The sequence below is a fragment of the Megascapheus bottae genome, chromosome 10 (genome assembly GCF_031878675.1).
Source record: "Megascapheus bottae isolate mThoBot1 chromosome 10, mThoBot2.hap1, whole genome shotgun sequence".
In the NCBI taxonomy this organism is placed as follows: Eukaryota; Metazoa; Chordata; class Mammalia; order Rodentia; family Geomyidae; genus Megascapheus; species Megascapheus bottae.
In genome coordinates, this window is record NC_143518.1 from 21025375 (window position 1) to 21053101 (window position 27727).

The window sequence follows — 27727 nt, forward strand, 5'->3', positions numbered from 1 at the left end:
CCCCCAAAAAAGCTAAACAAGCATGCAAGGCTCTAAATTCAAGTCCTATTACCAGCACATTAAAAAAAAGCATATTGGACTGAATATTTATATTATAATATCATATATACTAGTTATTAATTTCTAAAAAGATTTATTGCCAGAGTATAGCTGCATGTGTTCCAATACCCTTATTTCAATCCATACAGATACCAAGTCTAAGTAGTATCATCCAGTAATTAGCAACATAGTTACATTTTAATGAACTGAGTAAAAATAATTTCAGCAACTTACTAAAAACTCATTCTTTTCAGAGCTGGGACTGTAACTCAGTAATAGAGCACTTGCCCAACATGACTGGTTTGATTCCCAGCTCTTCCCTCACCCCCACACCCTCAACAAAATCCACTTTTCTCATTTCTGAAAACAAGCTAATTGAACTGTTAAATATATTAGCAACTTTCAGAACTGAATGTTTATATATGTAATCTACTCTACATATATGCCTTGGACCTTGTAATATATTTTGTTTGCTAGTAAAAGTAAGGTTACAAGAATATTGTAATATGAATATATTCAGTAGGAGTTAACGAAGTATTTCTGAAAGCTAATTGTCTTTTCTGCTTTATTGATTACTGAATAATTGAATGTAAATTATCATATAAAAGTCAAATAAAAGTTAATAATGCTACTTTTCTAGTATTCCTAGATTTTAAGTCTTGTCCTTATAGCTTAATTCTTAAAATGAGTCAAGTGAGTCTCCCTCTTTTCTTTTCTTTTTTTTTTTTTTGCCAGTCCTGGGCTTGAGCTCAGGGTCTGAGCACTGTCCTTGGACTTTCTCAAGGTTAGAGCTCTACCACTTGAGCCTCAGCACCACTTCCGGCTTTTTTCTATGTATGTGGTACCAAGGAATTGAACCCGGGTCTTCATGCATGCTAGGCAAGCACTTTAACCACTAGGCCAAACTCTCGGCCCGAGTCTCCCTCTTTTCTAAGCCTATATTATTCAACAAATTTCCTATGAAACATCCATGAAGACTTATTAAAGTTTAAGTAAACAACACATATTCTTATAGAATAGTTTAGTGATATTTTATGATTAGCATATCTAGCATATGCATGTACAGTTTGATTTCATTTTAATTACCACCCTAATTTGATTTTTCCCAGCTTCCAAATGAAGAAAACCTTCTTGCTGAAATTATCTGCTTCATTGGTATTCTGAGGATATACTGGAAAGATATCACTTTAGGCAAGCAATTATATCTTATTCTCTCTTGGCTAACCTCAGTAGTCTACTTTAGTAGTAGTAATAATGAAAGAAAATCGAGTGACTGTTATTTTACCCTAACATTCTATAGCACGCATCTGCTAGCCACATTAGAAGCATAATTCATACTGAATTTATGGTAATGATACCTATTGAATCTAAAACAAAGAAAAATGTATTCCTTAATAGTTTTATATAAGCCAGTATGTTTCTTTCAGGAAGAATATCTTTTTTTTTTAATGGCAAGAAACAGGTTTAATATGAAAACAATTAGAGAACGTTCATTAATATTTTGTACTAAATAATTATGTTTTTTCCATATATTTTTATTGTAATTAATAGAAGGGTTACATTATATTCACCAGATAGAAGGGGCATTACTTCACAAACATTGATAACCTTTCTCATGTCATGGTTCCCATTTTCCTCTCCTCTTCCCCCCCCCCCCCCCCCCCCCCCCCCCCGCTCATCTTGATTTCCCCCTTTCCCTATCCAATTTCAAATAACCAAATACAAATATATCCAATATATCAGATAACAAGGTGAAATATTGTAACAATATGAGATAACCAAGGGACAGCAAAAGAGATGAAAGATAACATAGGACATTAAGGACAACAATCACTCATTATATGGCTTTTGTTTCTATATCCTGGAGGTCCTCACATATAGCATCATACTATATGGCCTTATGTATCTAGATTTTGTTCTATTGTAAATCTCTGCTAGGAGAGCCCAAGGTTTCTACCGATTATCACAAATGAGGGAAACTATTGAACCTTTGAGTCTGGCTTACTTCATTTAATATGATTTTTTCTAAGTTTTCAGGAAGGATATCTTAAAAAGGAAAAAAGTCAAGAGAGAAATTGAACAATTTTCACCTAAATGTTTTCTTTTCACATAAAATGGTTCAACAACTAGTTATTTGCTAGTTGTTCATTTAAATAACAAATAAAAAATACAGTGAACACTGTTTTCAAGGTCCAAATCAATAGCAGTAAATAAGCTGAATTATGACCGAGTTTAGCATCTAGCAAATATAGTTTTTAAAATTTTACAATAATGCCAAAGCCTATATATTGAGAAGAAACCTTTACTTTGAATTTAAATCTGTTCTCAAATGAGTGATTGCCATATAATATTCTAGTGATGATAGGCTATAGCAGCAAGCATTAAGTCAGGCATAAGCTCATGTGCTTAAATGACTCAGATTCTATAATGTACTGTATTGCCAAGCTTATCATATTTGGTAGATTAAGTGTATTAAATGCATTAAAAATGGCAGTCCTAGGGATAGCCTATGGCCTTGTGTTCGTTAGGTAGGCACTTTAACACCACAGTCATGTCTCTAGCCCTTTTATGTGTTGGTTATTCATAAGACCAGGTCTTGCTCAGATGGGATGTGATCCTTCTACTTGTGCTTCTGTGTCACTGTGGATTGTATGTGCCACTGGGCCCAGACATTGGTTAAGATGTATCTGCCACTAGGCCCAGACATTGGTTGAGATGTGGGGGTCTCATAAACTTCTTTTGCCTGAGCTAGCCTCAAACTATGATTTCTCCAATCTCAAGTTCCAAAGGAGTGAATTATAGGCTTGAGCCACCCTGCCTACCTTTCAATTTTTGCTTTGAGTATTTTTTTATTTTTTTGCCAGTCCTGGGGCTTGAACTCAGGGCCTGTGCACTGTCCTTGGGCTTTCCTCAAGGCCAGCGCTCTACCATTTGAGCCACAGCACCACTTCCGGCTTTTTTCAGTGTATACGGTACCAAGGAATCAAACCCAGAGCGACGTTCATGATAGGCAAACACTCTACCACTAGGCCAAACTCCCCGTCCCTGCTTTGAATATTTAAAAATGTACAGAGTTTATCAGGATGCAGCCCTATTTTAAATTAAGGTATATCAGTAAATATTAACCTGATCTTATTTTTAGTTATATGTATTTTATTTTGGCTAGCATGCAAAATCGTGTGTATTACTCTCTTACGCGATTAACATCTTTATCTTGGGGGCAGGCACTGCCGACATTATTATTTCCAGTTTATAGTTACGGATTCTGAAGATCAGAGAAATACAAAATGCCACATTTGATGTTAGAGGACTTGACCTTAGATATAAATTATGCCACTTCCCCAACTTACGCTTACAAAAAAACTACACTCTTAAAATTTTGAGTCAAAAATGGAACTTATTAGGTTTAAAGAAAAAAGAACCAGAAATAGGAATAGTGATCCAGAAAAGTTTTGTGTTAGTTTTTGGTTGATCATGAGGCTTGAACTCAGGATTTGAGTTTTGTCCCTGAGTTAGCACTCTACCACTTAAGAGCCACCGTGTCATTTCTAGCTTTCTGGTGGTTAATTGGAGATAAGTTTGATGGCCTTCCCTGCCCAGGCTGGCTTCTAATTGTGATCCTCAGATCTCAGCCTCTTAAGTTGCAAGGATTACAGTAGAGGTGTGAGCCACTAGCACCTAGTCCAGGAAAGTTTTTGTACTAGTGCTATTTCTCTGAGTATATATAAACTTTAAAAAGAAAAAGTTTCATAAAATTCCATGAAATACAAAAAGAGGAAGAGATTGGCAGAGCTGTGATGAGACAATCCAGTGAGAGCTAGTTAGATAAGAGTATCTGGAAATCAAGAGAAGATGCTTTTGAAGAAGACAAACCTGATGACAACTTGACTTGCACTTCTAGGCTCCATCATAGTAAGAAGTTACATTTCTGATGTCACCATGTGAGTTAAACTTCTAGCCATTTTGCTTTTGAGATAAAACCTTCCTAATCTTGCCTGGTTTCTTCTCAAACTCACAATCCTCCTGCCTGTCTCCTGAGTAGGTGGGATTATAAGCAAATACCATCATATCTGGCAAACTGTAAGCTTTAATAGTGAATTGAACCACTAGGATCATGAATTAAGGCCAGCCTGGGCTACATAGCAAGACTGGCTCAAATAAATAAAATTAAACAAACAAAACAAACATAAATTCTATAAAGTAAGCAAGACATGTAAACTCATAGATTCAAAAAGTTGAAAAAACCTGAACGGTATAAATCATTGCTAAGATACACTATGATTAAACTCAATTTCCTGTTTTAGAAAATGTGCCTATAAGCTGGGTGGTGGCTCATGCCTGTAATCCTAGCTGCTCAGGAGGCTAAGATCTGAGGATCTTGGTTCAAAGCCAGCCCGGGCATAAAAGTCTGTGAGACTCTTATCTCCAATTAACCACCATAAAACTGGAAGTGGTGTTGTGGCTTAAGTATGCTAGCCTTGGGCTAACAACATCCAGGCCCAGAGTTCAAGCCCCATGACTGATCAAAAAAAAAAAAGTGCCTGTGATTTTTTATTTTTGCTCAAGGTTGATGCTCTACCATATGAGCCATACCTCCACTTCTGGCTTTTTTCTAGTTAACTGGAATCTGCTCAGGCTGACTCAGATCATAGCTTACTTAGTAGCTAGAATCCCTGGTCTTCTTATAAGGAGGAAATGCTCAGCTGGGCTCGAGCCCAGTGCTTAGTTTGAAAAAAATCTTGAAAGCATTAAGAAAATCTCCCAATATCTTGCCTATTGGGTAAAACAATGTGAATGATAGGAGATTAGGAAATTAAGGAGGAAAAAGGACAGGGCTCTGACTAAACTGGCACTAAGAAACATGAGACCTTGAATTCAAGCCCTAGTACCAAAAGGTAAGAAGGATACAGTAAGCAAAAATATGAGTAAACCCAGTGGGGCTTTCTTCTTTTAATTCTAGTTGGATTTGTTGTTGTTGTTGTTGTTTTGTTTTTTTCCAGAGGTGGGTACTGAACTCCAAGCCTTGCATATGCCAGGCAAGTACTTCTCTTCTGAGCTAAATTCTCAACAATTCAGTTCTAAATTATGCTTAATCATTGAAGTAAAAATTAAAATTCTTACTGATAGAATTGTTTTATTTTTTGAGACAGGGCCTACTATGTTTAGCTCAGGCTATTAGTGAAGTATTGTTAGTGAACTAAAATACTGCCTATGTTTATCACTTATTTTTATTTATCTTCAAAATTATGTTCATGTCCATTTGCCAATCAAAAAAAATATTCACTGTTCTTTTGGCTTCCATGGTAAGGGATCCTTCTTTGCCTCAGTGATACTTGGTTTGGTTATCTGCTTTAGATTCTAGAAGGGCAAATATACTCTTGATCTGGTCATATGATTTGCTTTGGTTGAGAAGCTAGCAGTTATATAACAAGTAGAGGCATTAAATGGGGTCCCAGAATGAACACACATGGAATAGACCCAAATCCAATCTGAGGATTGAAATTGTGCTATCCACATGAGTACAGTTTAATTCAATCAATTCCCAACTGGTCTGAAGGTGAACAAGCAACAAAAAACTACTAGTGTTTTAAATTATGAGTTTTATATTGATTGTGTAGCAATACCTGAATGTATAGTTGATTGTACTAAACCATAAAACTGATGGAACAAGATTCACACAGAATATGTTGTGCTCTTTGGAGAACAATAAATAGCTCTTAGCAGAAACTTAAGGCCCGATAGTGCATTTACCTGAACATTGTTTTCTTTTTCTTTTTGCTGAAAATGTTCACTGCTTTTCACAATTCTAAAACTATATGTAATATAAGTAAGTTAAAATAAAACTTACTTTTTTTTTTTGCCAGTGTTGGGGTTTGAACTCAGGGCCTGGACTCTGTACCTGGGCTCTTCTGGTTAAGGCTAGTGCTCTACCACTTGAACCACAGCACCATGTCAGGCCTTTTCTGTGTATGTGGTACCAGGGAATCGAACCCAGGGCTTCATGCATGCTAGGCAAGCATTTTACCAGTAGGCCACACTCGCTCTCAGACCCAAAACCTACTAAGCAATTATCTTCCATTTTCTTTCCAATGAAATTGTTCTTTGTTGAATCCATAAGTCATTTTCAATTTTATTTCTTTTAAAAATCACAAATACCCCAACTGAAGTAATAAAACAGTAGACAATTCACTAGGCACCACTGAGTCATAATCCTATAATCCTATAGCCTATAATCCTAGTTACTTGGGAGGCTGATCAGAAGGATAAAGTTTAAGGTCAGCCAGGAATACACAAAAGCACACTTTTCAACCAACAGTTAGATGCACTGGGGTATGTCTGATATTCTAGCTATGTGGGAGGCTGAGATCAAGAGGAAAAGTCTGTAAGATTAAACCTCAATGAAAGAAGCTGGGTGGTACATGCTTGACATCCCAGGTATGATAGCAAGTGAAAAATAAGGATCATGGTTCAGGTGCCACTAAGGAAGGAAGGAACACCATATCTCAAAAATAACTAGCACTCATAGCAGTCAGTTACATGAAAAATGACCTATGTAATATGGGCAAGGATGAGATAAGAAACTGAGGAAAAGCAAAGAAAGGGATGACACTGTCAGCAAAAAGAAATGCACTCACTACCTGACTTAAGAAATAGTAACCACTCTGTAAAATACCTTAATAATAACAATAAAATTATTTTAAAACAACAATAACTAGTACAGTCTATAGTCTAGGCACTGGTAGTTCACACTTGCAATTCTAGCTACTTATGAGGCTGAGATCTGAGCACAGTATTTCAAAGCCAGTAGGCATAAGAAACTCTATGAGACATTTTGTTGTCCCTTGGTTATCTCATATTGTTACAATATCTTACCTTGTTATCTGGTATATTGTATATACATTTATCTGTTTCTTTTTTCCATATATTTTTATTGTAATTAATAGAAGGGTTACATTATATTCACCAGATAGAAGGTGCACTACTTCACATACACTGATATCCTTTCTTATGTCTTGGTCCCCATTTCCCTTCCCCCCCCCCCCCCAGCTCATCCTGGAAGTCTTTTCATTTAGCGTCATACTACATGGCCGTATGTATCTAGGTTTTGTTCTACTGTAAATCTCTGCTAGAAGAGCGCAACAACTGAGGGAAACCACTGAGCCTTTGAATCTGACTTACTTCACTTAATATGATTTTTTTCTAGATCTTTCCATTTTCTTACAAATGGGGCAATGTCATTCTTTCTGACAGTGCATAGAATTCCATTGTGTATAAATACCACATCTTGTGGACCCACTCATCAACTGAGGGGAATCTGGGTTGGTTCCATATCTTTGCTATGGTAAATAGTGCTGCAATGAACATCTTTGTGATAGTGGATTTAGTTCCACTATTTGGCATTTACCCAATGTCCAGAAACAAGGAACATACTGAATCCACTAGCACAACGTTTATTTGTTTCTTTGAAATAGGATAGGAAAGGGGGGGAAACAAGATGAGGGGAAGGGGTGAGGGAGGGAAATGGGGACAAAAACATGAGAAGGGGTAGCAATGATTATTAAGTAATGCACCTTCTATCTGGTGAATATAATGTCACCCTTCTATTAATTACAATAAAAAAGAAAAAAATAGAAAGTCTGAGACACTCATTTACAGTAAACTACCAAAAAAACCCTCCAAAAGCCAGCACAGGTAGAAGAGTATGTGAGACTCTTATTGGCAATTATCCAGCAAAAGGCCAGAAGTAGAAATGTGATAGGTTCAAGTGGTAGAGCAGCAGCCTTGAGCAGAAAAAAGCCAAGCAAGAGCCCCAAACCTTGAAAGGGCTAGAGGTATGGCTGAACAGCACAGGCCCTGAACCCAAACTCCAATACTGTAAAAGAAAAAAAAAAAGTAGATTCTCCTTAAACTTTATAGACTTTTGTGGACAAGTGTTTCAAAAGTAATATAATTTATATCACATCTTCTTGTTGGAAGAATAATTAAGAAATCAAAGGCGACTAGAGAAAAGACAACTAAAAATAGTATCAGGGAGAAATGAATACATACTATTTTTTCCAAAGCCTTTTCTTCAATTAACAAAGGACATAACTATTTTTAAAGCTACTTAAGGTTAGATATTAGCATAATGCCAAGCAGATAAAAGCTACTCAAGAAAATTTACTTTTGGCTTTATGATATTGGCAAGTTGTAAATCAATACTGTGATAAAAATTTTTTGATGCCAGTCCTGGGGGCTTGAGCTCAGAGCCTGAGCTCTGTCCTTGAGCTTTTTTTTGCGTAGGGCTAGTACACTTCCACGTGAGCCTAAGCTCCTCTTCTGGCTTTTTGTGGCTAATTAAAGGTAAAAGTCTTACAAACTTTTCTATATAGGCTGGCTTCAAGCTACAATCCTCTGATCTCAGCTTCCTGAGTAGTTAGAATTATTTATAGCATAAGCCATTGGAGCCTCTGTCAAAATTAAATTTTAAAATAATCAATTTTATCTGCCTGTTAGGCTATGAAAATTACAGCAGAACATATCAAGTAGAAGCAGTTAAAATTTTGAACTATTTTCAATAGTAAGCCAAAAAAGAGGAATATTTGTCCAAATGAACTTTAAAAATTACGCATACTATTTTTTCACCTTTAAATGTATTCAAATTAGAAAAAATAAAAATAAATTTAAATTATAATAGCATATCATAATTTTTCTTTGAAATGTCTTTTACAGTAAAGTAGAAGGCAAATCATTTTAAAAATAGGTCACTGATAAATTACGCATAGTATCTTTTAATGTTAACAGGACAAAAACTGCCCCAGAGAATTAAAAAACAATTATCATTCCATTATAATGTAAAAAACCCCTAAAATTTGAAATTGCAGTCTATTATTCAGAGTAGAAATAAGAGAGTAACAAACTGGTCACAACTGAGAGAGGAAGTACATCAGGACTATGTGTACTTTCTTGTAACAATGATGTAACTACTGCAATGAGGGCACTAAACTACTGCTAAGGAAACCTCATCAGAAGGCACAGTACCAACTACTTGGACACAAATAAATACTAAATACATAGAATCTATTTTTGTCCAAACATTTAAAGAAGTTTAATAATTAATGCTTTTTAGCAAATGCTACCAAAACAACCTAGAGGACAATACGGAGTATTTAAAAATGAATGTTCCCCTTCTATATAGTAAGGAGAATAGCAAAGTGTTAATCCAATAAGAACAAATGAAAAACAGAAAATCTAGTGATTTTCTTTCCCTCAATAACTGGTTAGAAATAACAATAGGATGGATCTTTTCTATTATTGTACCTCCCACAACCTTTTCCTTGACAAAGCCAAAAAATCTCAAGGACAACAAAACACCATTTAAAATGTTATCTTGCCTCCTGTGATTCCAATGCCAACAAAATACTTATAGGAGTTGGCTTCAAATTTAGCCCTGTAATGAAATGCAAATTCTTAAATAAAAGGTTGACTGTTAGCTAAAAACCTGTTTCTAAAAATTAACGATAGAAAATTAAATATATCAAAATGTTTCAAATGAGCTTTTCTTTCAATACAACCAATGAGGTTGCCTGTGATATTATCAGGCATAGTTTAATGTAGGTTGACAAACTCTTTCCTAGCCTTCTAAAAAATTATTCTAGGTGTAGAGTTAACTCGGATGCTTCCATTTTAATGTACAGCAGCATAATATAAGGAATCAGTCAGCATAACAAAAACAATCTGTGACACAATATTCAGAATGCCTTTAATGAAATGCTGTTACTATGGCAACCCTTGCAGGTTAGATCTTTGAAAAGACTCAGATCTGTGTGCCTGAACAAAGCTATTTTACTACTGTTTACTCATTCTTCCTTATAAAATTTATTCTTTGCAACTTCATACTCAGACTCAGTTTAAGAAAAACCTACTTAGATAACCATATTGAATTTATTCTTTTGACTCAGTGATTATTTCCCAAGTCTTGTTATCTACCATCTTTTCTACTGGACTATTTATTATCCAAAAATAGTTTAAAAAAACAAAAGAAAATTATTTTATCACTCAATGACATGTTTTCTATCAATAGTCCCTCTTAAGTTGTCTTTCTTGTTTTTCCCATTGTTCTAAGCTTTTTGGTAGAAAAAAATTGTGACATAGTAATATGTCACAACAACAAAACATTTAAAAACTTTTAGGGACATAATTAAAATATGTAACTAAGGTTCCTTTAAAAATACTTCCTCTGGGCTGGGGTCTGGCCTAGTGTTAGAGTGCTTGCCTAGCATGCATGTAGCCCTGGGTTTAATTCCTCAGTACCACATAAACAGAAAAAGCCAGAAGTGGCGCTGTGGCTCAAGTGGTAGAGCACTAGCCTTGAGCAGAGAGGCTCAGAGACAGTGCCCAGGCCCTGAGTTCAAGCCCCAGGACTGGCACAAAACAAAGCAAAACAAAAACTTCAGTCCATGAGCACATAATTTGTGTTCAATAGACAAGCATTTTTATTTCTTGAGCAAAAAGCCCAAAGTATTTCTTTTATCTCCCCTCCACCGCCCCTTCCCTTTTTCCTTTTTCTGGCAGAACTGGGGCTTGCCTTCAGAGTTTCATGCTCTCACTTAGCTATTTTTGCTGAAGGCTGAAGCTCTAAAACTTGATGCACATCTCCACTAGTTAACTGGAGATAGGAGTCTTTCAGATTTGTCTGCCCTGACTAAATTTGAACCCTTGATCTAGATCTCAGTATCCAGAGTAATGAGGAGTGTTGGCATGAGACAACTATGCTGTCCAAAAATTTTCAACTGAACATTCCTAGCAGATACTTGGATTATGCAATCTTCAACCCAAAGTGCTCATAAGAAGACTCATCAAGCCGGGTGAGGTGGCTCACGCCTGTAATCCTAGCTACTCAAGAAACTGAGATGTGAGGATCACATCAAAGCCAGCCCAGACACTAAAAGTCTGTGAGACTCTTATCTCTAATTAACCACCAGAAAACCAGAAATGGCACTGTGGCTCAAGGGATAGGGCGGTAGCCTTAAAACTGAAGAGCTCAAGGACAGCGCCGAGGCGCAGAGTTCCAGCCCTACAAAAGAAAGAAAGAAAGAAAAAAAGAAAAGACTCATCAATAAAAGAAACTATTTCATTTCAGTGTATATTCCATCTATTGGCACATTAGAAGCAACAAGGTGGTTTCAATTTGTACTCCTTTACTTAGTCCTTACTACAAATCTGTGAAATAAACAAATGGGTATTAGTATCTCCACTTTTCAAAATATGGCTTTGTGTGAAATATAAGCAACAATAAAAGAGCTCTAGGGTGATAGATGTAAGAAATAGGATCACTTTTACCACTCAAATTATATGGAATGTTAAATGGTAATTGCCTACCACACAATTAAGTTTCTAAGGATCATCTCTCAGTGCTATATGCATACCAACACATAAATGTACATGCATGTGTGGAACAAGGCACATAATGAGATAGCCAGAATCTTTCTAGACCTAATATAATGGGAGTTAGTCTACATATCACCCATTGGAAATCTCTAAACGCTGTATCCTGTGGCCTGAAGAATGGGTTAGAAACTTCCTTGCACTGTGGGCCTTTCTGAAATCTTGATTTTTCTCTTTGTACTTTATTTTAAAGTCCTTTGTAAAAACGTAAATAAATAAAATTTACTTTGCAACCATATCTAAATGTGTAGTTCAGTATCCATATTGCCCTACAACAGTTAAAATAGTTTTACTTATCTGTTTTCTCTGTTAAGTTGTAAATTTTTGAGGATAAGAACTATTTTGGGATATACTGAGAAAGAAATGAGAAAAACAAGCCCATTCATAACAGCCTCAAAAGCAAGCCAAAGCCAAAACAAAAACAATCACAACAAAAAAGTAGGAATAAATTTTAACCAAGGAGCTCAGAAACCTTTATAATAAAAACTATGTAACCAAGAAGAAATGGAAAACACTAGGTGTTTATGTACATAGATCAGCAGAATTAATATTGTGGACTGGCCATATTACTGAGGCAATCTACAAATTTAATATAATCTCAATCAAAATTCTAATTACCTTCTTTACATAAACAGGAAAATAATCCTAAAATTCATGTGTTCTGCTGGACCAAATCTCAATGCTTACTAAAATGCTCTGGTATTTTTTTGTGATAAACAGACACACTTTAGATAATTAAAAATTTTGAAGATTTCTATAACACTAAAACAGCCTTTTTACAAAAAAATGATTGGCATTTTCTACTTAATTATTTAAAAATAACTGAATAATATTTTTGATTAGTAACATTTCTCTACCAACTACAGGTAAGAAAGCTGAATCTAAGGTATGGGCTGATATCCTCTATAAAACAAAGAAGGAATGCATTTTAGAAAAAGGAAGTGAGATTACTGATTGACAGTTCTTGGAAAAAGGTTAAAAATTCAAAAGGAGTGACTGCATGTGGCCCAGAACTTAAAAGCTTTTTTTCTTTTCAACAGAAGAGCACTTGCAAGTAATAACAGGTTGCCATGGAGATGAGAACCTAGAGGGATCAGAGAACTGAATTTGCAGTTAAATGGGCTGGAAACAACGCTTACTAGTTGGTAAAGGGAAGAGATTAAAAATATACTTGATGCCAGAGGGAATCTTGTTTACCTACCTATTTCCCAGCCCTGTTAACGAACAAGTAAGTCTAAAAATAGCAAATGAAAATTCAAAGTATCCAAAGATTGAACTCACTGAACATAATTCCAGGATTTCAAACATTATCATAATCCTTCCTATTTTGGGTGATTGTATTTCTTTTCAAAGTAGTTGCCAGTACTTTGAGACTAAGATTGTTTTCAAGAATAAATGGAGCAGACTCAAACTTCAGTGGAAAAAAAAAAACCACAACAAATGAAAAATAATGAGAGTAAGGACAAACTAAAATACTAAAAATCTAGGTGGTAAAAAAAATCTCTTTGTAGTCACAGAATACCTTTGTGAGTGCTGTAAAGAGCTGCAAATGTCACCGTGAAGAAGGTTGTGGAATATTTGCCAGCATTAACTAAATGAGGAAAGGCTCTTTTTGTGTCTCGGTATCGGCGCAGGCACTGGATGAACCGAAGCCAAGCAGGAATACACTGAACAATGGCTCGCACACCATATGTGTATTTGTTGCAAATTTTTGTTTCTGTGAAGATTTCAAAAGAAGAAAAAATTAAGCAAAACAAAACAAAACATGCAGGTTTACATTACTTAAGTCACAAGTGTAACTGTTAACAAGTCTTAAAAGGCCTGTAATCTAAACATTCTTTCTTGAAAATATCTGTATTCTCAAGCTTTTTTTTGTAAATATAATTTTGTTGTCAAGATGATGTACAGAGGAATCACATAACATATGTAAGGTAATAGTACATTTCTTGTCAAACATTTTTAATCCCTTCCTTTGTTTGTCTCCTACTTCCTTTCAGTTCCTCCCCATCCCACATACTATCATTTCCAACATACTATCTTGTGGTTGACAAACTATTAAAAAAGAGGAGGTAAAAAGAAACTAGTTGGAAAAATTTTCCTCTTAGATTTCTGAAAAGCTGTCCTAGAATCACTTTCTTCTGAATATGATCAAACTGTAGGCAAATTAGAAAATGAGCGTGCTAATCAAAGGAGAACAGAATTGGTTTGTTTTATAATTTAAAACATCTGAAAAAACTACAAATATAGTAACAGTACTATAGACAATTTCATTAGCTTTAAATCACTATAAGATAATAAAATATACCCCAAGAAAATATTTATGTTCCTTTCGTCTTTTTTGTTTTTGCCAGTCCTGGGCTTGAGCTCAGTGCCTGACCACTGTCCTTGGACTTTCTCAAGGCTAGAGCTCTACCACTTGAACCTCAGCACCACTCCCGGCCTTTTTCTATGTGTATGGTACTGAGGAATCAAACCCCAGTTTTCATACATGCTAGGCAAGCACTCTACCACTAGGCCAAACTACCAGCCCCTCCTTTCTTCTTTTAAACCAAGAATAGTTTACTATATTTGAGTTCTGGTTATATAGCACGACAAACCTTAACAGACTTGTAATCCACTGGCATTTATTCAAAATGTATCAGCACAGGCTTTAATGTATTTTGAGACAGGATCTTGCTTTGTAGCCTAGGCTATCTTGGCACATCTGAATCCTTCTGCCTTAGTCTCTACAGTGCTTGGATTACAGTAAGTGCTACCTTGTCCAGCTTATCATTAATTACATTAGTCAGATGCCATAATATCTACATTAAACTGTTGTCAAAAAGACAAAATTCCTTAATAATGTAATTCCAGGCATTAAACTAAAGGTGGGACAAAGAACTAGAAAAAAACAAGTCTCAAGCAAATAAGTATTAAAGGAATCTATTATGCTTTTCATAAAGTACTTGAACTGAACTAAATAAATAGTATATTTGATCATTAGTACTTATATAATGTTATACCTATATAAAAATACTATGATGACAAATTATTGGCATTATAGCACTGTACTATAACTACTAGAAATTTTTTTTAAAAAAGTGTTAGAATCCTTTTTAAGTAGGTTGTAAAGCTCCTGGCAAATGGATGGCTAAATTCACAACATGATTTAAAAGTGAAATTTCAGAATCAGAGATTGTTAACAGAATGCCAAGCACATTTAATTAAGTTTATAATATTATTGGATGAATTTTCCTTAAGTTTCCTAATTACCATTCTCAACAGTTCTTGGTTTACCAGTGGTTTAGTAGTGTGAATGCAAATTCATACCCTACCTGCATTTGGCAACAGGCCCTTATTTTCATCCCATTTTAGCTCAAAACTGTAGAAGCAGATCATATATTCCAGGTCCATTAGTATCACTGACAGGCTGTTCAGCTGATCAGCTAGCCAGAAATCAGCAAAGCCTACTTTATGGAAGGGGGCTGTAAATACTCGAAACTGAAAGAAAAAAAAATCAGCCAACACAGAAACAAAAGAAGTTATACTATGTCTATTTCCTGTCTTATCATTTGGCATGACTGTTTTAGCTAATAAAACAAAACTAGTAAGTCAAACTGACAAATCCAAGGACCAAGCAACAGTGGCTCGGTTGAGAATTAGTAGTGAAGGAAGCTGAAATGTATAACTAAGTAAGGAGACAGGAATATATGCAGCTAAAAAAGAGAAAGAAGAGAGGCGAGAAGACTTAAAGCCAAGAGGAAAAGAGAATAAAAGAGAGCTTAAGGTAGAACAACTTGAAAGGAAGTCTAGTTTGGCTATAAAGTAAGTTGGCTGGGTACAGTATTATGATCACTTTTAGAATATTTTCCTATCATAGCTAACTAAACAAAGGTATTCTTTACCTGCAAAGAAAAACTAAGGAAGGATGATATATCATCCCACACATTATAGTCTAATAAAACTGACTTCTGTTTCACTGTCATAATTCATGAAAAAAATTCTTCCCACTGTTCTGAAAATAATAGTAAATGTATTAAGTGTAATGACCACTACTTCATGCAGTATGTTTTTCTTAGAGCCTCATGAATGCTTTAACTAAAGTTTTAGAATTCTAAAGGTAGGTAGCACATGAATTTCCATTATAAATACACACGTCTACCTATTCAGCAGAAGTCTATTACCACTATAAACAGAAACCCTGACACTGCAGAGAAAATAAGATTACAGACTAATGCTATCATAGAAATATGCTTAAACTTTGAAGGCTGGCTTGATATGCCTACGTGAAGATGGAATGAAACCAGCTTTTATTTTTATTCCATGAGACTCCATTCTATTATACAGGAGAAATAGACTGAAAGAATTTTGCCTAAGGAATAGACTTGCCTATGTGAGCATACTCACTTAATAGACAAATTCAATCTAAAAACTCTATGAAAACTCTTTTAGACTTAGTTTGTCCTTTCTATTCTTTCTCTAAATATTTTTCTGGGTATCATCTATGAAAATTATGTCTCTTGGAAAGGTATATCAGGTGTCTGCAGGACACAATGAAGGCTCTGAGACATTGCTTTCTTGAGGCAGTATATTTTGGCCCCATGCTTCAGCCTGTTGATAACTCTCACACTCTTTCTGTGGGTTCAAAAAGCCAGAGAGATAAGATATACTATTTGCAACCCAAAGCTCTGGATATTGCATACTTTTTTGGGTAGTTAAGGAGGGAGAATGGGTATAATGGGATGTTGATCAATAAAGGTAAGTGAATGCAGATAAACAGTGAAGACGACCTTTAAATTTCTAGTTTTTAGTCTTGTGAATAAACCTATCTTTTCCAAAATTGACTTTTATACTTTATTAATTTGATCCACTAGATCAAAGTTAAATATTTAAAATAAAGTGACCAACAAGTCAAACTAATAAGTATCAGTTTTAGAAGTACAGTTTATTAAAAGCAGATACCAGTTGTTTATGCCTAGCTACTCAGGAGGCTGAGAGTGGGAGGACTGAGGTTTGATGCCAATCCCAGGCAGAAAAGTTATTAGGACCTTCTTTCAACCCAGTTGGGTACAGTGACATAAGCCTGTCATCCTAAACTGCATAGGGGGCTAAGATAGGGAGGATTGCAGCTGTAGGCCAACCAGGTCAGAGAAGTTCACCAAGATTCCATTTCAATGGAAAGAAGCTGGCTGTATTCACATGATCCTGTCATCTCAGCAATGGTGGGAAGCCTTAAATAGGCATGTAGTAGCTTAGGCCCTACCACCAGGCAGGAAGTAAGACCCTAACTTAAATATAACCAGAATAGAGGCTGGGAGTTTGGCTTAGTGGTAGAGTGCTTGCCTAGCATGCACGAAGACCTATGCAAAAAACAAAAACAAAAATAAAACAAAGCAAAAAAACAGAATAAAACAGGGCTAGAGGCATAGCTTAGGAGTAGAGTACTTGCTTAGCAAGTATAAGACTCTCAATTCAAACATATACTATTAGGTAAAATAGAAGAAATGGAATTTATTACAGTCAAAAATAAAAATTAAATTTCAAATTAACCTCAGATATATAGCCAAAGCATTTCTGCCATTGTTTATTTTTTTGCCAGTCCTGGTGCATGAACTCAGAACCTGGGCACTGTCTTGGACACTTTTTGTTCAAGGCTAACATTCTGCCACTGGAGCCACAGGGGCACTTCCAGCTATTTCTGTGTATGTGGTTCCCGGGATCGAACCCAGGGCTTCGTGCATGCTAGGCAAGTATGCTACCACTAGGCCACGCTCCCGGCACACTTTTCTAAAATAAAATATTGTACTCGACTATATCAGTTTTATAGAAAAATTATAATGGCTTTATCATTTTTCTTTAGATGTAAACTTACAAAGTTCTATATACAATAACTGCTTAAATAATCTGCATAATGTAATAGTAAGCGATACAAAACTTTACTTTCTTGAAGTGGTTAGGTCATGTTAAGAGGGAAAGAAAATTCGTGAGTGCTTTCCCCAAGGGAACCACACTGCAAAACTTTCCATCAAATGCAGTTTTTGCCACCAAAGCTAGGGTACCATGTGCATAGATGTAAACAGTAACCCTCTAAAATCCTACAGCCTAGTAGTTTTGGTTTTATCTTATTTTATTTATTTATTTATTTATTTATTTTTTGCCAGTCCTGGGCTTGAGCTTAGGGCCTGAGCACTGTCCTTGGACTTTCTCAAGGCTAGAGCTCTACCACTTGAGCCTCAGCACCATTTCCGGCTTTTTTCTATGTACGTGATACCGAGGAACCAAACTCGGGTCTTTGTGCATGCTAGGCAAACACTATACCACTAGGCCAAACTCTTGGCCCCTGGTTTTATCCGATTCTTAAAAAAGTTTCTGAACTTACCAGCAGCTTAAGGAGCCAAAACCGAGACTTATAGTAAAAAGTTTTGGTGGGATTGATAAGAAAGAAGATCATAAATCCATAAAGGGCAAGTGGATACACATATGTGGGGATGACACTAATTGGAGCAAAGAAGCATGCCAAAAGGCTCAGGCACCACAATATCCCCAGGAATCCAGCAATCTGGTAAAGGATAAGGACATAAAAAAAAGAAAGAAATATTAGTTTTATTTTTTTTTGTATGAAACCTTTTTTTATTGTTATTAGTAAAAGGGTTACATGATATTTGCCAGATAGAAGGTGCATTAATTCACATACATTGATACCCTTTCACATGTCTTGGTACCCATTACCCTCCCCCCCATAATTAGTTTTATTTTTATTACTACTGAGGAGTTTCTTTAATAAATGAAGGTAAGTAAAATGATTAGTAATAAGCCAATTTTTCTTCTAGTAGATGGAGTTCAGTACCTATTAACCCTATTATACAACTAAGGCAAATAATATTCATAGGATTTTATGTCTTGCTTTGATTACCTCAAAAAGATGTTGATGAGACAAATTGCTTCTTGGATTAAGTTCAAAGATGAGCACATGATTTACTCCAGCCTGTCTCCAACCATATGTGTTGATGCCCAGTAGAAAAAGGAATTCAATCAGAAGAAAGCCACCACGGTAGATTCTTATCAATGGCCATATACTTCTATCTGTTTCAAGTTTAAATACAGCTGGAAGAAAATTTATTGGTTAGTTATAAAATCCACGATGTCACTTTTAATTACTTTTTTTTTCATTTTCCAAGACCTAACTCTGGCATGGAATTTTTCATAAATAAAACCTATACCTATATTTTTTCAACTTGCCTCCAGATTCTTTTTGCATTTACTCTGCAGAATGCCATTAAAGCAATTTTCCTCAAACTTGGCTTTTAGCATGTTATTCCACAGATCCATTAGTTTCTTAGATTATAGTGAAGATGCTGAAATGGCTTAGAATCAAAAGATCAGTTATGTCAGTTGGGGGTTTCTGATACAATACAATCTCTTTGACTGTTTTTTTTACCATTACACTAGATACCAGTATTATGTAGAGAATTAATAAAAAAGAAATAAAACATAGCCAATATAAAATTTAAATGCAAAGTTGAAGTATGCTTATAATGTGCTAAACATTATTCTAAGTATTTTTGCTTATAATTCATTTAATTAACACAATTACTCTATGAGCTAAAAACAACTATCTATTTTGATTCATAAGGAAACTAGAGCATACAGGTTTAGTAATTTGCCCAGTTAGCTAACTACTACAGGGCAAAGGCAGACAGGTTTGATCCAAAGCTGATATTATCAAGCACTGCAATGCATGTAAATGTTCAATAACACCATTATTCTTAATTCTAGTATAATAATTATTTTTTAAGATATTGTTTTATCTTCTGCCCACACTGGCCTGGACCAGGATCTTCTGGCTTTCAGACTCCCAAGTAGATAGTATTATAGGGATAAGCCAACTCGAACCAGGCTTAGCAGTCCTATAATTAAAACATTCAAATATCCCAGCTTTACAAATATAAGTTCTTGACAATCTAATATTGAATCAATTTTTTCAAAATTTATCTTGAAGTAATCTTAAATATTAATCTTTCTCTCTTTTGGTGCCTTTGCTAGAAGAGATCCAAAATAGTTAAAGCAATGTTATTTCTAAGTTTTAAAATATACTATAAGCCTACAGAAATTAAAACTGTGGCACTGGCATAAAAACAGACATAAGACTGGAGGTATGGCTCAAGTATAGAGTGCCAGTTGGTAGGGATAAAAATAGACATACAACTGGGTACTTTCTTACCTCACACCTGTAATCCTAGCTACTCAGAAGGGCTGAGATCTGATAATCACAGTTTGAAGCCAGCCCAAGTAGAAAACTTCTGTGAGACTGTAATCTCCAATAAACTACTCCGAAAAGGCCAGAAGTGACATTCAAGTGGTAAAGGTCTAGCCTTGAGCAAAGGAAGCTCAACGACAACACCTACCCAGACCCCAAGTTCAAGACCCAGTACTAGAAGAAAAAAAAAAGACATACAGAAAACACACTGACACTTAGAATAAAACTATACATCTATGCCTAGCTGACTTTCAAAAAGTGAGCAAAGATCACTGTGAAAAAGCATACTCTTCAGATAGTACTTTGACAGTTGGCTATTCATATCATGTACAAAAACTAGTTTAGAACTGATGGTCACATAAAAGCTAATGTTATAAAACTCTCAGAAAAAATATGCAAATTTTCATAATCTTCAATTTGGCTATGGCTACACATGTGACACTAAAAAAGATGTGGAACAGAAGAAACAGGTAATTTAGGTTTCATAGAAATTAAATTTATGGATTGCTAGCAAGCACGCAAAAAGATGCAGGGCTTCTTAGAAGCACTTCACTTGGAAAGCTGAGGTAGGAGAATCCCAGTTTGATATCAGCCTGGTCTATGTGGTGAGGCTCTATCTACAGAATGAGAGAAAATATTTGTGAACTACTTATTTGACAGTAGTTTAATATTTAGAATAAGAACTTAATAACAAGACAAATCAATGAAAATTTGGGCAGGGATTTGGATAGACATTTGTCCAAAGAAAATATACAAATGACAAATGAAACCCATGAAAAGATGCTGAAAATGACTATTCATTAAGAAAACACAAATTAAAACAAGATACCCCTTCATACTTATTTGAATGGCATACAAATTTGGGAGGAACAGTAATTCTTAGCTCCTGACAAATTTTTATTTATTTATTTTTATTAACATTGATCTTTACATCATATTTCAAATGACATGTTTAACAAACAAATATTCAAGAAGGGAATCTATGTACAATCACTGGCACTTAGATTTTAGAACATAATTACAATTAGGCTGAGGGTTTTATGTCATAGAAACATATTAATCTATGTACTAAAACTATGTCTATAGAGTCATAGATTTTTATGTCTATGTAGTTGTATTTATATTTCCAGTACCATGTCCATAGCATTTGTCTGATGTATTATTGTTAAATATCTTTTTCCCAGTTGGCTGGCTGTCTCTCTACTTTAGTAGCTATACTTTTATCTGTGCAGAAACTTTTTATTTTTAGGTAGTCCCATTTATTGAGTCTCTCTCCAATCTGTTGTGACCCTGGGATTCTGTTCAGGAATTTTTTGCCTGTGCCTATGAGTTCCAGTGCTCCTGACAAATTTCTAAGTAAGCTTTTTTTCACATTTGACTGTGCCTAAATGGCCTTGTACTGTCTTTTCACTAATTTATTCACTTACTTAAAAGTCAATTATTATTTTTCTTTGTATTTTTTACAATTTGTAAATCACTTAATGAGAAAGAAAAAAATGGAAGAGAAAGCCTGTGCTTTTAGTTGACCAAATGATTTAATTTTTCTAAAACTCACTTTCCTTATTGGTCAATGAAATCTATTCTCATTAATTTGTTAATAAGATCAAAAGTAAAGAACATTATAGGTGGGAGTCAGTAGCTCATATCTGTAATCCTAGCTGTTCAAGATAAGAAGATATGAGGATCACAGTTCAAATCCTGGCCATGTACTAGAAACTCATCTCCAGTTAGCCTCCAAAAAGTCAAAAGCGGAGCTGTGGCTCAAGTAGTAAAGTGATAACCTTTAGCTAAAAAGCACAGAAACTACATCAGGGCCCTGAGTTCAAGCCTCAGGACTGGCACCAAAAAATCCCTCAAATCTAACAAACAAAACCACAAAGCAAAAAATCCCTAAGAAGTAGAAATGTGGGAAAGTGTGTTATTCACATATAATGGAGTACTATTTAATCATAAAAGTAATGGCGTACAGATACATTCTTCAACATAAATGAACCCTGAAAATATTAGCTAATTGAAGAAAGGCAAACAAAAAGTACCTCACATTGAATGATTTCAGCTGTAAGAAATATCCAGAGTAGGAAATTTCATAAAGACAAAATTCTTTGTTAGACACATGATTTCAACTATTATAGATTTGTCATACCATACCACAATTTTCTAATTCTATCCAATTAAAAATCAGTGGTTAGTCAGGCACTGGTGGCTCATGCCTTTAATCTTAGCTACTCAGCAGGCTCAGATATGAGGGTTGTGGTTTGAAGCCAGCCAGCGTGGAAAAGTCTGTGAGACTCATATGTCCAATTAATTGCCCTAAAAAGCTGAAGTGGACCTGTGGCTCAAATTATAGTGCATTAGCCTGGAACAAAAAAGCTCAGCCCCAGGCCCTGAATTCAAGCTCCCGAGCTTAAGCTTGAATTGAAACTCCCCCCCAACCCCTCCAAAAAAAATCTGTGGGCGGGCATGGATAAAAGAAAGATAAATAGCCCAGCTAATAGATATATTTAAGGTTAAATATATTTAATATATTTAATATTCTTTCTGTATATGAAGAAAATTGCTATCAACAGAAAAACTAATGTATTTATAAAACAATGATAAAACCCAACTTCTACTTGATAACATAAACTTTAAGTAGAATGAAACTTCTTTCTGGTAGGATCCTTTTGAAACAATCTTTTGTAAATATACTGGAGATAAGCTGCAATATCTCCTGCTAGTCAAGGTCATCATCAGAAACTCGATGGAATTAAAAAATAGAATTACTATTACTTATTTTTAAGAATAAATATATTCATTTCTGTGATCCATTGACCTGTATAATTAAGGATAAAAATTACTCTATTCCAAAAATTCCATGGCTCTATGAATTTTTTAATATATTTTTTATTGTAATTAATAGAAGGGTTACATGATATTTGCCAGATAAATGGTGCATTAATTTCCATACATTGATACCCTTTCACATGTCTTGGTCCCCATTTCCCTCCCCCCTCCCCCACCCCTCATCTTGTTTTCCCCGTTCCCTATCCAATTTCAGATAACCAAATACAAATATATCCGATATATCAGGTAACAAAGTGAATTTTTAAAGCAAAAATACCTAACATTAATCAAGCATTTATTCTAGACTAAGTAATATATTCAATGCTTTTACATGTATAACTTCATTAATTCTCACAGCAACACTATGGTTTGGTTTTATTAAGCAGATGCATGAAGAAATTGAAGTTTAATTAAATTAGGCCTTCTGACTAGGATCACAAGGACTTAACCTTAACAATCTAGCTCCAAAATCCATTATACTTAACAGGGCTTGGTTGTATATACATCAGTGGGTGCCCATATTAAAACTAATTCTGCCCCTCTCCCCCATAGAAGTATAACTTAAAAGTTAAAAAATTAGTCTTCTGTGTATAATATCAAATTGCCAAACCAGTTTTCTTTAAAAGAACATTTTCAAAATTTAAAAAGGAATACACATATGAGAAAAGGCCTTCAAATATTATGAAGAATATAAAAATCCTCTTCTCAGTCCACGTTGCTAGTCTGTTCCTTGAAGTATACCATGCTAACAGTTTTATGTATTATCTTTCAAGGATTCTTCAAGTACATATATGAAGTTATTTTTTCCTCTCTCTCTGTTCCCCCTTATCGTGTATCCCCTGTTGATACTGTATCTGACTTTGGTAGCTGGTGTATTGTAGATTCATTTATTTATTTATTCAAACTAGGGAACAGAAGGGGAAAACAAAATGATATAACAAAGGATAAAGGGTGAACCAAGTAACAGTGATCTTCACAAGACAATATGTTAGAAGTGAACTTTACAGCTTAGGAGGGGGTGGGAGCAGGGAAAGTGGGAGAAAAACATAAGAAGGGGCAACAATGTTTGAGAAGTAATGTACGAATGTAACTGTAACCTTTATATACATCACTCTGACAATTAAAAAAAAAAGAATTCTTCAAAGAAATACTATGTATATTCTAAAACCTGTTTTTCTAAAACAAAAAATATTTCAGAAGTGTCATTTTTTTCCAAATTAGCACACAAAGAGCAACTATTTCCTAATGTAAAGTTTTAATGCAAATGCTATGTAGTAAATTTGGATAAACTGTAACTACATTATCATGAATGATGATAAAAGTGATACGGAACTCAGAATAGGGAACGGCTGCACATTAGCAGTATACTAGTGGCCCACTTTATATCCTCCTTCTAACTGCTACCCATCTCCCTAAAATAAAAATTATCCTCTCTAACAAAATTGTACTCAGTTTGAACTCTATGTAAATTGACTCATAAAGTTTTTACTTTTTAAAATTTGTAAAACCTTCTTTTGATAAACATTTATGAGATTCATCCATGTTCATGAATGAAGATGCATTTCATTCTCCACACTACTACATTTATTTCACCGGGTACAAAGTACTGTACTATGGTCCATGAATATTTGGATTGTTCCAATTTGGCAATAATCACAAACAGCACTGCTACTAAAATTCTCATTCGTGTCTTCAGATACATGAGACTGGGCAGAGTGTGTGGCTCAAATGGGAGAGAGCTTGAAGTTCTGGGTTTGATTTTCACCAAAAATATTTTAACTTTATCTCACCCAAAAAACAAACAAACATACCAAAACATGAAAAAAAATACTTCCCATTGTTATAGCTGAATCTAAACTTAATGTGTTCAGATTTGGAAAGTGACCTCCAAAGTGCTGTACCCAATTTTACTTCTACCTTCCCACTCATATTAATATCTACATGGTATTCTGTTGAATATGGGCAATTAAAATAAAGATTTGCATATATAAATTTATAACTATGTTCAAGGATGTCTGTAGAAATAAAATTGCTTAAAATAATATTTAAAATTTCCAAATTATTGTTTTCAAAAAAGCTTACAATCACATTCCTACCACTAGTTTCTGTGCCTATGTCACACCCTTATATCAACTGCAAATGGCCAAGGATAGTGAAATATGGTATATATTAAAGAATCTCTAAGATACACATTTTTCTTTCTTTTATATTTTATTTTTTTTATTGCCGGGGTAATGTATAGAGGGGTTACAGTTACATTTGCCAGGTAGCAGGTTCATTACTTCTCACATACTGACACCCCTTTCTCATTTTTTTGTCCCCATTTTCTTCCCCAAGATAGACATCTTTCATCTTCATGAAATTAAATTATGGAATACATAATTTTTTCAGACAAATTACTAAACACTGGACCATGTCTCCTGAGAAACCAAAGCAATTACACACATAGATTTTTATGAGAATGCTCATGCTTGTACATGTATTACTACTGCTGCATTCTTCCTCACTCTCAACACTGAGATCCCACTGGGAGATAATAAGGATAGACAGCTGGGTTTACTGTACTTATCCTCCCCTCAAGAACACACACAAAGATCAAACAAAAAAGGTTCTGAGGTAAGAAAACCCCATGCATAACATTAAACATAAATTACACACATTAAAAAAGCCACCAAAGAACTGGGAGTTTGCCCTAGTGGTTAGAGTGCTTGCCTAGCATGCACGAAGACCCAGGTTCGATTCCTCAGTACCACAAAAATAGAAAAAGCCAGAAATGGTACTGTGGCTGACATCTAGTTTAAATACCATGTCTTCCACTAAATCTTCCTTAATAGCTTCATTGAAAAGTGCTCAGCTGTGCACTGGCTCAAGCCTGTAGTCCTAGCTACTCAGGAAGCTAAGATCTGAGGATCACGGTTTGAAGCCAGTCCAAGCAGAAAAATCCTTGAGATTTTTATCTCCAATAAACTACTCAGAAAAAGCTGGAAGTGGTGCTATAGCTCAAGTGGTAGGGCACAAGCCTTGTGGTCTCAGGTAGAGAGCCCAGGCCCTGAGTTCAAGCCCCAGAACAGGAAAAAAAAGTGTTCAGTTGTTCCTCTGAACTGCTTAGAACATTTAATAGGCTCTAACCTCAAAGCATATTATTAATACTGTGTTAGTATTTCTAACCTGGCAAACTATAAAGAAAAGAAGTTTTAGTTTAATAATGTTGGTCTAGCTTCATGCCACAGTATTTCTATGTATTCCTTATCTACACAGTATTTATCCTAAACAGAGGCAGATTAATATTTGATCACAGATTACATATATTGATGCTACATCTTAAGCTTAGGGTAGTTAATATATTAGCATTAATATTTAATAATTCATGAAAGAACCATAACAATACAAATAAAAACATTGTTGATAGGTAAAGTTCATAAACTCTCTAAATGTTATCACAACTTGGGTAACAGTTTTATAATACATAATTGAAAGCATTAGGAAGAACATTTACGAAGTGTAATGAGTTGTGCAAAGTATTTCTTGAGGGGCTGGGAGTTTGGCGTAGTGGTAGAATGCTTGCCTAGCATGCACGAAGACCTGGGTTCGATTCCTCGGAACCCCATATACATAGAAAAAGCTGAAGTGGTGCTGTGGCTCAAGTGGTAGAGCACTAGCCTTGAGAGAGCACAAGGACAGTGCTTAAGGCCCTGAGCTCAAGCCCCAGGATGGCAAAAAAAATTCTTTCTTGAACATCTGTTATATATATCGGGCCCTGTTAAGGAACATGAAATGTAAAATACATATAATCGAAGACAGTATGACAGTGGTCTAAACCTACCTGTGCATTCATTATGATTACACTGACAGTCTAAAACAGAATGTAATACCTATTTCTAAACCATATTCCTTTTCAGACTCCAATGAACAGAGTTTAATTTTTTTTGGGGGGGGTGGTTGGTCATGGAACTTGAACTCTGGGCCTGGGTGTTGTCCCTGAGCTCTTCAGCTCAAGGCTATCATCCTACCCATTCCAGTTTTCTGGTGGTTAATTGGAGATAAGAGTCTCATGGACTTTTTAGTGCCTAGGCTGGCTTTAAATCAAGATCATCAGATCTCAGTCTCCTGAGTAGCTAGGGTTACAGGTGTGAGCCACTGTGCCCACCTTATTGAAGAGTTTAATTTTACAATAAATTATTACACAGTTATAATTATATAGACTCTTGAAGAATGCTGTAATTACTGGGCCTCAAGTTGAAAGCATTTGCCTGGAGAAACCTGACATTTTCTTTTTTTTCCCCTCTCTTTTGACAAGGAATTGAACCCAGGTCTTTGTGCCTGCTAGGCAAGCATTCTACCATTAGGCCAAACTCCCAGCCCCAAGGAGAAACCTGACATTTTAGATATTGTTTTTGCTTCTGTTTCTATTTTTCTGTTATTTGTGTTTTCTACAAATCATATGATTTCATCTTTTTCTTTCCCATTTATTTAAATGTCCCCAACATTCTGAGTTCTTGTGTTCTATACAGTGTTCTAACACTAAAGATGTACTGGCAAACAGACAAAAGCCTAAGCACCAAAGAGTTTACATTTTAGTGAGGAAACTGAGATAAATATGTAATATATTTTAATTTTAGCACTAAAGGGTCAGAATAAATTATTTTAGAGTGAGTGGGGAATAGGTGGTCAGAGAAGGTCTCCTGAAAAAGTATCTAAAGAGGGAACCTAAATGAATGTACAATGTAAGCTACGTAGAGAGCTTAAGATACATTAGACCACTGCAACTTCCTTAGATAAGAAAGAACAGTAGGTAAAAATGGGCTGAGTATAGGGAAGGATGACAGGACATAAAGTAAGAAAGGTCCAGGGGGACAATATCCTATTGTATCATATAGGCCACTGTAAAATGTTTGGATTTTATTGTAAGAGAAACTGGGAATGGATTTCAAATGGAATAGTGACATGATCCAACTTACACTAAAACATACAAAATACCATAGGTTTATGGTTGTACAAGGAGGTAACAGTGGATTCAAGGAAACAAGCTCAAAAAATATGGTTGCTTAAGTAAAGTTGGTACTGACTGTTGGAGGTAGTGAGAAGCAGTTAGATTTAGATAATCAGAAGTCAGAGGATTCGCTGATGGATTAGTGATGAGTGAATCTTAAATCTTCCCCAAAAGCTTATCTGGTACTCAGATGATGGTTCTATCAACATATT

General features: G+C 35.2%; 1 protein-coding gene across 1 annotated transcript in view; it reads right to left on the reverse strand.

Annotated features, from left to right (window-relative positions):
- Xpr1 (xenotropic and polytropic retrovirus receptor 1) overlaps nt 1-27727 on the reverse strand; it is a 114801-nt gene that overhangs the window by 14023 nt on the left and 73051 nt on the right. The window contains exons 8-11 of the mRNA XM_090340315.1: nt 18359-18549; nt 17825-18004; nt 14781-14946; nt 12989-13183 (exon numbers count right to left, since the gene is read on the reverse strand). Coding sequence (XP_090196441.1) covers nt 12989-13183; nt 14781-14946; nt 17825-18004; nt 18359-18549 — 732 coding nt within the window. The remainder of the gene's footprint in view (nt 1-12988; nt 13184-14780; nt 14947-17824; nt 18005-18358; nt 18550-27727) is intronic.